General features: G+C 38.7%; 1 protein-coding gene across 1 annotated transcript; it reads left to right on the top strand.

Annotated features, from left to right (window-relative positions):
• The first annotated feature begins 6,852 nt into the window (after window positions 1-6,852).
• LOC122987798 (uncharacterized protein C1orf232) lies at window positions 6,853-11,788 on the top strand. Its single transcript, XM_044359825.1, has 4 exons — window positions 6,853-7,194; window positions 8,389-8,466; window positions 8,777-8,883; window positions 9,870-11,788. Exons 1-4 carry the CDS (start codon window positions 7,114-7,116, stop codon window positions 10,234-10,236), a joined length of 633 nt encoding a protein of 210 aa, XP_044215760.1. The 5' UTR covers window positions 6,853-7,113; the 3' UTR covers window positions 10,237-11,788.
• Window positions 11,789-12,312: the final 524 nt, after the last annotated feature.

The following is a 12,312-nucleotide window of genomic DNA, read 5'->3' as shown; positions in this document are numbered from 1 at the left end:
ACTTGAGAAACAGACAGAGAAGATGTAGGAGTAAGTCTGTGTCGATGTTTTCCTTCATTTGTTTTATTTTTTCAGTGAGACTATTCTTTGTTGTTTGGATTGACACACTTCGCCACACCTTACCATTAAGCCACATGATGTATGTCATTTACATTTGTTTTTACATTTGTATAAGCAAATATTTTGCATGTGGTTCAACTCCCACTTGACTTGTCATGAGACATGACATAGTTTCAGCAAACAAAAATTAAGATAAACTGTGGATGATTTGAGTTGGTCTGACAGAGATTATGATCCTAATCCTACTGTGGGGAATATTTCTCTGCAGAACTTCATTATGCCCCAATACATCATTTTTTTACATGCACCTCCTTTCGATTAATGCTTGATCAAGACAGAATTTATACAATAGAACAGTGGTGCTAAATATAAGTCTGAGGAGTTGCGAGGAAAGAAGAAAAATTCTGCTACTCAAAGTTACTTGTTGTTTCTGACTCTAATCTTTGCTTACTCCTTGTGTCATATTGTAAAGTTTAACCTCTTCTCTTCAGGTCTCTAACAGTAAATCAGATTAAACACTCTCAGATATACAGTATAATATTGAGCCTGTGAAGAGAAGGTAGCAAACATTTCTTAATTTTAAAAGAATAGTTCAAAATTGGTGGAAATTTCTTTCAGAGTTGCAAAGATCAGTACTGCTGTCATGTCTGTCCATTAAAAATGATGCAACTTAAAACCACAAGTTGTTTTTTCACATTGTTTTTTCATATGGATTAAAGAAATGGGATATCTTGTTAATCAGTGAGCTTTAGAGGTGCTGGCAGACTGATTTTGTTACAGTTGGACAGTGCCAGGCTGGCTGTTTCCTCCTGTTTCCAGGTTTTACGCAAAGCTAAGCTAACCAGCTTCTGGCTGCAGCTTCATATTTACCGCGCAGACAAAGATCTTTTCATCTAACTCTCAGCAAGTGAATGAGGATATTTATCAGAATGTCAAACAAGTTATTTAATGTGGTCTGTTGCATCAACCAAAGGACAAACTGTACATATACAATAAAGCAGGCCAAGCAGCTGATCAACCATCGACCAGATCGACCCACATGCTGTAATTTCACTACATCATCAAATTGATCAATCAGCTTTTGGGTGAGAGTGACTGTCAGATTTATACAACTTGAAATTTCCAGTCACATTTGCTTTAACCTTTATTTCAGTGAAGTATTCCTGCAGTGTAAATAGAGCAAAGGGCAACAGGGTCCATGTCGCACCCCTTTACCCATTCAGCACATGGCTCATACTGTGTTTGAGGATCAGCCAATTTTCATCTTCCCAGGGTGGCTCTGCCTTTACATCCAGATCTATTTTGGTGTGGAAAAATTCTGTCCAGTTAGCATTCACACATGCATGATCATTTTAATCTCTCCCCAGGGCCACACACATACAGAACACACACTGCTGGAATTTCACCGTCCAATCCAAGCTGCCACAGGAGGCTCAACAACAGACTCTTAAATGGATGAGTGTTACATGGACACCAGCGGATATGAGCATGTGGGCTTGGGGTGACAAGATACTGTAGAGGGGGAGCTGAGGAGAAGGACGAGCACAGATGTGAGGTGCTGCCTGCCGCAAAGGTCCTAGACTCCAAATTAGCAATGTGTTATGTCAGAGGATCATCTGGTTCACCTGCACTGACCTATGGATGTTTATAGAGTTCCTATAGTGCACGTTCACTACACTCAGATTAGGGTTTAGGGTATAGAACACTATAGCATCCCAAGTAACACATTTGTATTGATGGATATAACTATGCACATTTATTTAAGTAGCACAATAACACAACAATGATATAGTTTTGAGCTACTTGTACTTCCATTTTATGCTACTTTACTTCGACTCCACTACAGTTGAGAGGGAAATATTGTACTTGTATTATTTACTCTACTACATTTATTTGACAGCAACAATTATTAGTTACGTTGGAGAGTTAGTTTACACACAAAATATGCTGAATTTTTTAAAATTAAATTACCCAACAGCATGTATACAAGTTAGAATAAGCTCCACAAATGCTGCTTGCACATACTGTAAACACATCAGTAAAATATTCCAGTAATATGATGTAAAAAGATACTCACAGGAGAGATTTTTCTGCACAGTGAGTACTTATACTTTTGATACCTGAAATATATTTTGCTGGCAATACTTATATGCTTTTCCTCATGTAAAATATTGAATGCAGGACTTGTACCTTCTTGTAATAGAGTATTTTTACACTGTTGTATTGCTAATTTGACATTTTACTTAAGGATCTGAATACTTATCCCACCACATACGATAGGTTTCTTTTGAGAGTGTAAGTTTTCATATCAAAATCTTGCATTATTTCAGTGTGCAAATGCTTGAAGATGTGTAGGATTTAGTGCCATCAAGCAGTGAGGTTGCAGATTGCAACCAACTGACGCTGATGTCATCCCTATAAGGACACAGAGCTAATGGGAGCTATAAAACTCAGTTCAATGAATGATGAATTGTATCCTTTTAAGACTCGTGATAATATGTTCTGGTTTATTTAATGACATGCCTCTGGTTATTTTTGTGGCTGCTGGTCTAGATTCAATGGTGAGGAGAATCTGTCCATGTGACAGGTCAGCGAAGACTACCATCCTTCCCCTCCAACAGCAACCACACATAGTGCTTCACTCTGTGCTGGTGGGAAGTCTGCCTCGACAAAAGAGGTTGAATTGATTTGCTGCAGCCTTCTTGTGTGGGACACATCCCTTTGTCCATCGGATTAGCTTTCACTTGGCCAAAATCTTTATTATTTCTGTTGGTAGTGATATCCTCGGCATGGAAAATACAGGTCAAATGTATGAAAACACATGAAAAGTATGAAAATATGAAACTGAATCTTCTCAAAATGACACCGCTCATGTGCTTTTGCATTTAAGATGTAATATAGTTTGGAAGATAATGCAGACTTTCTTCAGAAAGGGCTCAGCTGTTGTTGATCCCACAGGTGACTTTGAACATGTTGACAATGTGGCATCTCTGCATGTGTAGGATAAACAGTGATGGAGTAACGTACATGTACACTGTGTTCTGTACATTATGTTCCACAGCTCACCAGCTCACCACTGGAGCACTGGATTGTTTAACTGTCGCCTCCTAGTGGTCAAAAAAAGAAGGCAAAGGCAATAACACAACACTAAAAGAGGTTGCATCCCTTGCATAGGATGCACTGCCCTGGGTATACACATACATATATAGACTCAGGCACCCCACAGGCATGAGCAAAAGTAACTGTATCACATTTGGTTCAGATCAGTGGTGGAAAAGGAGGATTTTTTCAGTTTCTGCAGAAGCAAGCATCTTGGTTGTCATGAAACCAATCCCAGATTAGGTTTTTTTTGTCCTACCAGGTGTTTGTAACACTCATGCAGAGACAGCACTGTGAGCAATCAATTGCAATCAAACCATCTTCAGCTAATATTCATGGCACAAGTGACTTTAATGTGTAAGGAGACGACTCTCCACCGCTGCCAGCTTCTGTGGATGGGAACAAGCTGAAAGGCAAACATGCAAGCACTCAAGGAAACACTCAAACACAAATGGTTTTCTCGTGTACAGAGAATATGATGATACAAACAAATGTATTGACCCACATTCACAGAGACCTTTGGACAGGAAGAAATCAAACAATGAGGCATCTTGGCCAAATATTGTAAAACAGAATGGCTGACTATTCGACAGAGGACAATACAATGATGGTCGTAATGTTGATAATTTGTGTTAGTGAAGGTTGTCAAGAAACATAAAATCAAACTTACTGATCACAATTTTGAGACTTTAAACTGCCAAATAATGAAGCCTCTTCCTTTTTTGTAGCTTTGAATTTCCTAAAAAGAACCTCTGACTGCTATCATGACACTTTTACATAAACATTTTTAATTAAATGTTTGCTAATTATGTATTTACTGTTGTATTTTGTCTTTCATTACTAAAATTATACTGAAAAAAATCCCTCATTACTTTATACAAGCATCAGAAGATTGTTATGTGATGATAAATTATATTAATAATCATGGCACATTTAAAATAAAGGCAATTTTTGCTTCTTCATTATGTCCAAAACCAGATGTTCAGCACTGTGAAGGACTCTTGAGCCACCTGATGGTGATTTGAGGCAATGACCTGCAGCGGTATGTGACAGTATTTATTACACAGTATTTGATTTTAATCTGGAAAACAACTTATCAGTAATAAATAAGCAAATGAAAATAAGAAATCATTGAAACAAAATCCAGGAAAGAAGAGGATATATGGAGGAATCACTGATACACTGTCTTTATTCAAGCTCTGAGTTTGCCAATCAGTGAGTTTATAGTAAGGGATACTTCTGCCAATTATTAATTTAAATGATCACAATGGGCATGATAGTATAAACAAAGAGGAAGTGGCAGTGTCAAAGTTAGAGACGGCAGTCTGTGATCAGAAGAAAATTGGTTTTAATGCAGACTTTGATTGGAGAATATGAGCAAGGTGTGTGCATAACAAGAAAATTAGATACTTAGAAATTAATTAATGAGTACGTAGTGGAATAATCCAAAAAACTTCAATGATTTTTTGTTCCAGTCTCCAGTTCCACTCTGATATTATATATATATATTATGTGGTCAGGAAAATAACACCATTTCTCGACATAATGTATTGTACTACATCTATCTATACCTTGTATCTCTAGAGTTTTTGCATCCTTGCTGTATTTTTATCTGAACTTATGGACTTATGGGCATGAATTATCTCCTTTAGCACAGCATCCATGGTCTACAACCCCCTCCCCCTCACACACACACACACACACACACCCGTCATCTTCTCTTGTGTGCATGTGTATGTAAATTGGAATGTAATGTTGATGTTATACTCATATGGGCATGTTGATGTTATACTCATATGGGCACTGTGCAACTGAAAAACAAAGTAATTAGGCTTATTGTCCTCACAATTGTTGCACCATGTATCATCATCATGTCATTCTTGACCTTGGAAATAACAGTTTGACAAAAAAAAAATCTTGTCTTATATGGTTAAGATAGGCCATAAGATGTAGCTAAAATCTCCAGAAAACACAAATGTGTACCATGTGTACCATGTTCCTCTCTCTCATGTATCTTTACTGATGTTAAATGCACACTATTTGGATTCCAGGAAGAATTTGGCCTCTCAAAGTTGATTTCAGGATTTCTGCAGGTTAGGCAGCTTAGTAAACTGTGATCTCTAGTGAGAGGTTTGATAATAATATGTAAATACAGATATCCAGAGTGAGTGAGACAGTGACATGTGTCAACCTCATCTCATCGTGACCTCATTGTGTATTAACAGATATTTCCGATGCAAAAGTCCTGTATGATTTCCTGCTCTAAACCTTCGTACGTGTGCTCTTTTATTTTTGTAATGAAATCTCCACTGGTGCACTGTTTTTATTATTCAAAAGTTGTATTACATAATCCTTAAAACAAAGACATGTAGGTCAGTAAAGAGGCCATGCTGCATCCATAACAATCCACTGCCTTTGTTGTGTTAATTCTGGTGAAACTTGGGCGTGTCCTTTGCAATCTGAAACCTGATGTGCTCCAAATACAACCAAACTGGCTGCTCTTCAAATAACCAACATCCATCAGTATGTGCGTATAAACATGAAACTAACCCTTGTCCATAGAACTGCATTCATAATTCATGTTGATCTTATGGATTTGCACAATCTTACAGCTTCATTACTGGCTAATTCTGTATGGTAATCAAAACCAGAGGCAGGAGAGCTGTCGAACAGATCAGATTTCTCTGGTGTATAATCAAGATTATCATCAAGGCTTGACATACAGTAAATGTACACCAAATGGACAATTGTTATAGTCAACATATAGTTTTGGGGGGGGGGGGGGGGGGGGGTTGCCATGCAGTTATCGTTGCTGCAATAAAAGAGATAACTGAGACATATTTAGTTACCATTACATTTATTTCTCAGATATTAGCATATGTGTCTAAACACTGTATATTTCTGTAGTGGGTTGTTTTGTTGTGGGCGGCTGTTGAAACCCAATCAGTCATCAAAGCTTTATATATCTCCCTTTATCTACACGACACTCGCCAGCCCTCTCAGGTTGCCAAGCGACCAGTCACAAAAAACCTTGCGGTGTTCATGAATCTGATTAATGTTTTGACTGATATGCTGGGACGACCAATGAGAGCAGAGGGGAGGACTGCAAGGAAGTGGCCAGGTAACAGTGGAAGATAAGTGTGGTGAGATGGTATAAAAGTGTGTTTGCATAAATAAATTGCAGGTGTGAACGTGTACAGAATAAATTTATGGGAAACTACAGGTCAGATTACAAGAGATTAATGCATTTCTTTCTTCTTCTTTATTATTAAGAAGAGTTAAGAGCAAACTTTGATTGAAACATGATGAACACATGAACTTGCTCAAGGCACTGAGCTGCTGTAGTTTTAAAATCATCCAAATAAGCTTTCATTCTACATTATAAACAGGACCATATTGTGCATGTGTGTTTGCTTGTGTGAGTGTGCGTGCATATGCATCAGGGTTACAGGAGCCAGTTTACCAATGCTGGCAGACAATGGACCTAGCTGGCTCTGGAAAAGAGACTCTCTGAAATATGCATGAGGAAATCCACACCTGTTTCCAGGTAACCAAGGCAGGGATTCTGAACCGTGACGCCGGTTGTGTGCATGTGTGTGTGTGTGTGTGTGTTAGTGTGTGCAACTGTGTGGGCGCATGCACAGCACAGCTTCCCAGCTTTACCTGTTCAGACACTCTGTGGGGACGAAAGCAGCTGTCAACCCTGTTGGTTTGATGAGACGAGACATAATCTGACCAGGAGAAGCAGTATGAAACAGCGCGGGCCTCGCTGCTGAACAAGTTCCCCGCGCTTTGTTTCTGTCTAAGACCTGCTGAGAACTTTATGCATGGACACAGGTCAAAGTTGGCCCAACTGAGACTAGCTGAAGCTGGAAGTGGAGACTTTGGTGGAGGGTGGACCATAAAGGCATAGAGAGGTCTTCACAGGACTATTGAGCATCTATTTGTGCAAGAATGAATCCTGTGTGGAAGGTTTATAAGAGCAAAGTGATGAAGACTCTTAATCCTGAGTATGAGGAGGACACTGCTGAAGAGGTACAGAAACATAACTTTTTCCTGTCTTACTCCACCTGCACTCCTCTTAGTGATTTGTGTACATATGGAAAACTATCAGAGAGTTGATGTGGCTGTTGGCATTGAAGTCAGAAAGTCATCAGGTTTTGTTTTGCTGATCATTTCTTATTCATTGCAGGGAAGAGGAGCTTGATATTCAGGCTGTTTTCTGTGCAAAGGGAACTTAAAGGCTGATGTTAGGCCTTAACAATGCTTCCTCTTGTGTATTTATATATTATATGTATGGCATTGTTTATTACTGGCATACAGCTCCACTGTGAACTCTTCTCTTTCCAGCGTCACAAATGGAGTCCACTAGCAGATATGAGATGTATTCACAGCACCAAAAAAGCAACTTGTAATGGAAGTACTATACATGAAAGCTATGCAACGAGCATTATACAATTGTTTCATGGTCTTATTGCAACACCTGCACTCCATCCAGGGTTTGGTACCAGTGAAATAGACAGTGTTGCGTTGACCCACATCTCTAGAGTGCTGAGAAACTGGATCCTGCACGGGAGCTGAACAAACGGATTAGTTGGCATTCCACTGACTGACTGACAAGGGGGGGGGGGGGGGGGGGGGGGGGGGTGAGACAGATAGCCAGGGCCGCGGGGTGTACTCACCGAGCCAGCCAACAGCTTCAAACTGCGATCTCTCACAATGCCAGGGATGACAGGGAATACTGTGTGTGTGTGTGTGTGTTTGCAGAGATAGTTTCCATTTAAATGGATGTGCAGAGTTGTTATCACTGCTATTTGAGTGGAAGTTGCTCCACATGCCCTTGTGAAATCTGAGACAACTAAAGTGAATCACTATGATCTTTCTTCATGTCAGAACATGCACTGATGTGAAAACCAAAAAAATATGGAAACAATCCGAAAACTGGAATGATAAGTTTCCAAGAAAAAGAAAACTGCCAATGATTTAGGCTCAAGAAATCAACTCTATATCTAGTTGATGATCTTTTTTTGTGTATATTAGTCTCCATAGGTGTTTTCATGTTGACATTGTTGTAGTACCCACTATATGCACTAGATGGCATCCAATGTGCACCAATCCTGTGCATCTGTATTAACATTATATTGTGACAGTATGTTGTGAATAAATTGTGTACATTTCTGCATGCACAGGTTAAATATATGCATGTTGTCTTTTGTTTTGCTGTTGCAGGTCTGTGAGATGGAGAATGATATGAGTCCAGTGCAAGAAGATGAGGGACCCAATGCTGTCTCCCAGTTGGCCAGGAAAGTACGTGGGTTGATTTTTGGGATATTATATTTCTAAAATTAAGAAAATACTTTAAGAATGTGAGTGAACCCTAAAAAACACAGGCTTCACACAGACAAATGCAGTTTATAAAATGGCCACATAGCTGCTAACTAAATTCACTGTATGTAACAACTTCAGTGTGACACAAGAAAGAATATAATAGTAAATGCTAAGAAGTCTTCCTCTATAAGTATCACAGAGATCTATGCTCAGCTGAGGCTCTAAAAGCCTCCAAATCTGCACCTACTTTGACCTTTGACCCTGTGTGTGTGGTTGGTTGTGTGTCCAGATGCAGGGGGCTGGAACTAAAAGCTGGAACAGGCTATCAGCTCTCTTCAACAAAGACGATGAACACCAGCTTCTAGAGGAGACTGAGAGCCCGCCAGTCGCTGACCAGTGAGTTGAAATCTGTCTCTTGTGTTGACATCTGTCCGCCCTGCACTTATCACCATCTGTAAGGTTTGTGTAGGTGAAAACAAGACTATGAGGTGTCTTTGAAGTCTCTGCATGAAGTATTTGTTCTGAGAACTCTTTTCTGCAATTATGACAGAGATCAGAGTGGAGTTTAATTACCAACCCCAATCCAGTTATGTAACACTTCAAGGAGGCTGAAATAAACGTGTAGTTAAGTTAAACTTAAGTGGGAAGAGTTAGCTAACTGACAACTTGTCTCGACCTGAAATAACCTAGAATAAAGATCTCTGATTAAAATGTAGATTAAAATATGAATTACAAAGACTTAATATCCCAGTTACCCTGTGATTTGGTGATTCGCTGGACAAAAGACATCTAAATGTCAAGGTTAAAACTGGGCTGAATTTGGTGTAGAGATTAAAGATTAATCTAAGTTACATATCATCATTATTTCAACAACACTGAAATGGTTCTATAATGTGAAACAGATGCTAAACACACATTGAAATAGTCACTGAAATGCTGTTGGAACAACTGTTATTATATGTAAGAAAGTCCTCCAAAAAATTGTAAATTTTCAACCAAGTTTTATCTCATTTTAATTGAAATACTTCAACTAAATGCTAGATGCTTACTGGGATTGGTTTATGTCCTTGGCATCTACGAGGCTGCTAGTAGTACTATTTCTTTTATCACCCCTTGCCTTTTTTTTTTTTTTACTGTGGTCAAACCCTCTTTTTAACCAATCTGTCTGCCAGCTGAGCTTTGGTGTTTCTGTCCTCAGTGCAGCTCTCTCTCCAAGAAATGCTGAACTAAAAATGTTTTGAACCTCAGCCTAGTAGAGTGTAGAGAGTTCAGCACTAGAATAAAATCTAAGATCAGAAGCCTTAAACCCTTCAAAGCCAAAACCACCACTTGTATTTGATTTTCTTTCATATCTAACCCCTCTACTTTCTCTGAATTCCCAGTCCACTTGCAGTAAAGCCGGAGGAGCCTCCACGACCCGCTAGGCGCACAGCATTCTGGGAAAGCTTTGCAGCCAACTGGGCTGCCAAGAAGCAGGCAGAGGCGGCAGCTGCTGCTGCCACTGCTGCAAACGAGGCGACTGCAGGGCAGGGTGAGGAAGGGGTGATAGCGGCCGGAGGGGAGGAAAGGCAGGATGGGCAGATTACAGAGGGAGAGGAGAGTGAAGGAGGAGGAGGAGGGAGCAGCAACAACAGCTTCTCCAAATACGTCTCACTGGGAGGAGGGAGCGAAGACGCTTCCTTCAAGTGGAACTTTGTCACCAGCAAGTTGGCAGACCTGAAGTCCAAGAGTATGACCAAGACCAACTAGCTGCCTGTGAAGAAGGAATCAGGAGAATATAAACAATATGTGGCTGTGTGGGATGAGGATGATGTAGGGGAAGTTTAGGAGGAAGGTATATTTTACATAGGAAGAGGGTGTACTGTAACTAAACTGGGCAGGTGTTGTAGAAGTCCCTTTTTATTGCATTCTCTATTATTAAAGTTTTGCTCCATCTCACCACATCACAAGGTACAGTCTTGATGTTGGTTGAGAAACACTATAAAAAATTACATTATTCCAGAGTTTTTAACTTTTTCTTGCCCATGTGTAGGTCCCAACAATTTTAGGACGCCAAAAAAAAAGAGAAATGTTATAAACTGCACTTTTAAGAGCAAATAACATAAAATAAATACCGATACATTTGGGACTCTCTCAAATAATGTCAGTTAGCTAGGTTAGCATAATCAGATAAATTCTGAAATACATATGCATAAATAGATACAACAACATTTTAAAAAAGTGAAGTTTATTTAATCATCTGCCCCCCTAAAACTGTTAATGCTACATTTTAATTTACACATTTATACATTACTGAAGTCTTTACAAGCTAAGACATTCCAAAAGTCTTAATGGTGCAACCTGATTTTGTAAAGCACTAGTTTGAAACTAGCTAGCACTTACTAAGAATTTAGTAAAGATTTTACACACAAAACTAATGATGGATTTACAAGAAGCTGTTACAACCCAATCCTGGACACAAGGTTAAAATACTCTGGAATATAGGCTACTAACAAGTGGCTTTATAGTTTATTGTACACTATTAAAGACAAAAAAGTGTCTTCAGTTTTTAGGAAGGATTTCTAGGATTGCGTCACAAAGGGGACTTTTAAAAAAAATGTTTGCACTAAAAGGGAATTAGGCTAATTGATGTAACTAAGGTGCATATCTGCACACAGAACTAATAGTTGTCTTTTTACCATCTTGAGACACAGCTTGTAGTCAACAGGGTAACTAGTAACCTCTCTTGTAGAGGTAAATACAACAGAATCATTATTTTACCCAGTGTTGAACAGTGGTATGCACAATCTTATTTCTTAGGGCTGTACTGACTCACCAAAAGTGCTTCTTAAACCACAAAAAGGGGCCTTTACATCTGCCAGAAAACTTGATCTAATCTGTAGTTTTGCAAAAACTGGATTAAGAGATTAAAGGCAGTGATATGTGGATTAGTTGAGGATTATCTCACTTAACCTGTTCAGAGGGCAGGGGATTTGAGATTTGGCAGTGCGACATGTTTATTACATAATATTCTGTAAGAATTTACTAAATACTTTCGTTTTTTCCTCAGACATCAGGAATGGGAAATGTTCTACACAATTATATCAAATGTGTAAATTATGAATGTGTGTGTGGTAAAATAATGTCAGGTGCACTGACGCGACGACTTAATCAACTTGAATTTTGCGATTGTGACTGAGACTGAAATGTGCAAAGTGTGAATTCTCAACATTACTAATTTTGTGACATGGAAAAATGTGGCTTTGAATATTAATTTCTCTCTTTTTTGGTTGTGTCTTGTATGTTGTATTGTGTTGTTTTGTTTTCTGGTATCCTATAATAAAGACTATTGCACTAAGTTTTGACAAAGGATGAACGAATGAAGGTAATTTTATTTCTTCAGCCAAACAGGATAAAATTAAATATAATCGTCTTTCCTCAAAAAACTGGTAGAAAAATCAAACCCTTTTACAAGACAGAACAAGACAGTTTAATGCACCTACAATAAAAATTAAGTTTTTCAGACAGTGCTGTAAGTCTTGAACTCTCTCCAGAGGGATTTGGTGCAACAGTATTAACAGAGGATTGGATTTACAGGTAAGTCACAATACAATCAATGTCAGTGACAATACAATCAGGGACAGTGATACAGATAAAACGGACCATATAGGTCTGATCACAACTCAATGATTGACCCACAGTCTGTTATATAAGCTTTAGACCATCAGGCATGTGTTATGTTATACAATAAACAGTAAATAGATTATTTGATTATTGATCTGTTTTTTATTTTTCTCATATTATAAAGATGACACAACAACTGTAACAAACATAAACTTTTTGACA

Source organism: Thunnus albacares, chromosome 8 (genome assembly GCF_914725855.1).
Source record: "Thunnus albacares chromosome 8, fThuAlb1.1, whole genome shotgun sequence".
In the NCBI taxonomy this organism is placed as follows: Eukaryota; Metazoa; Chordata; class Actinopteri; order Scombriformes; family Scombridae; genus Thunnus; species Thunnus albacares.
The sequence above is the reverse complement of the archived record's forward strand: the minus strand, read 5'-3'. Positions and strand labels throughout refer to the sequence as shown.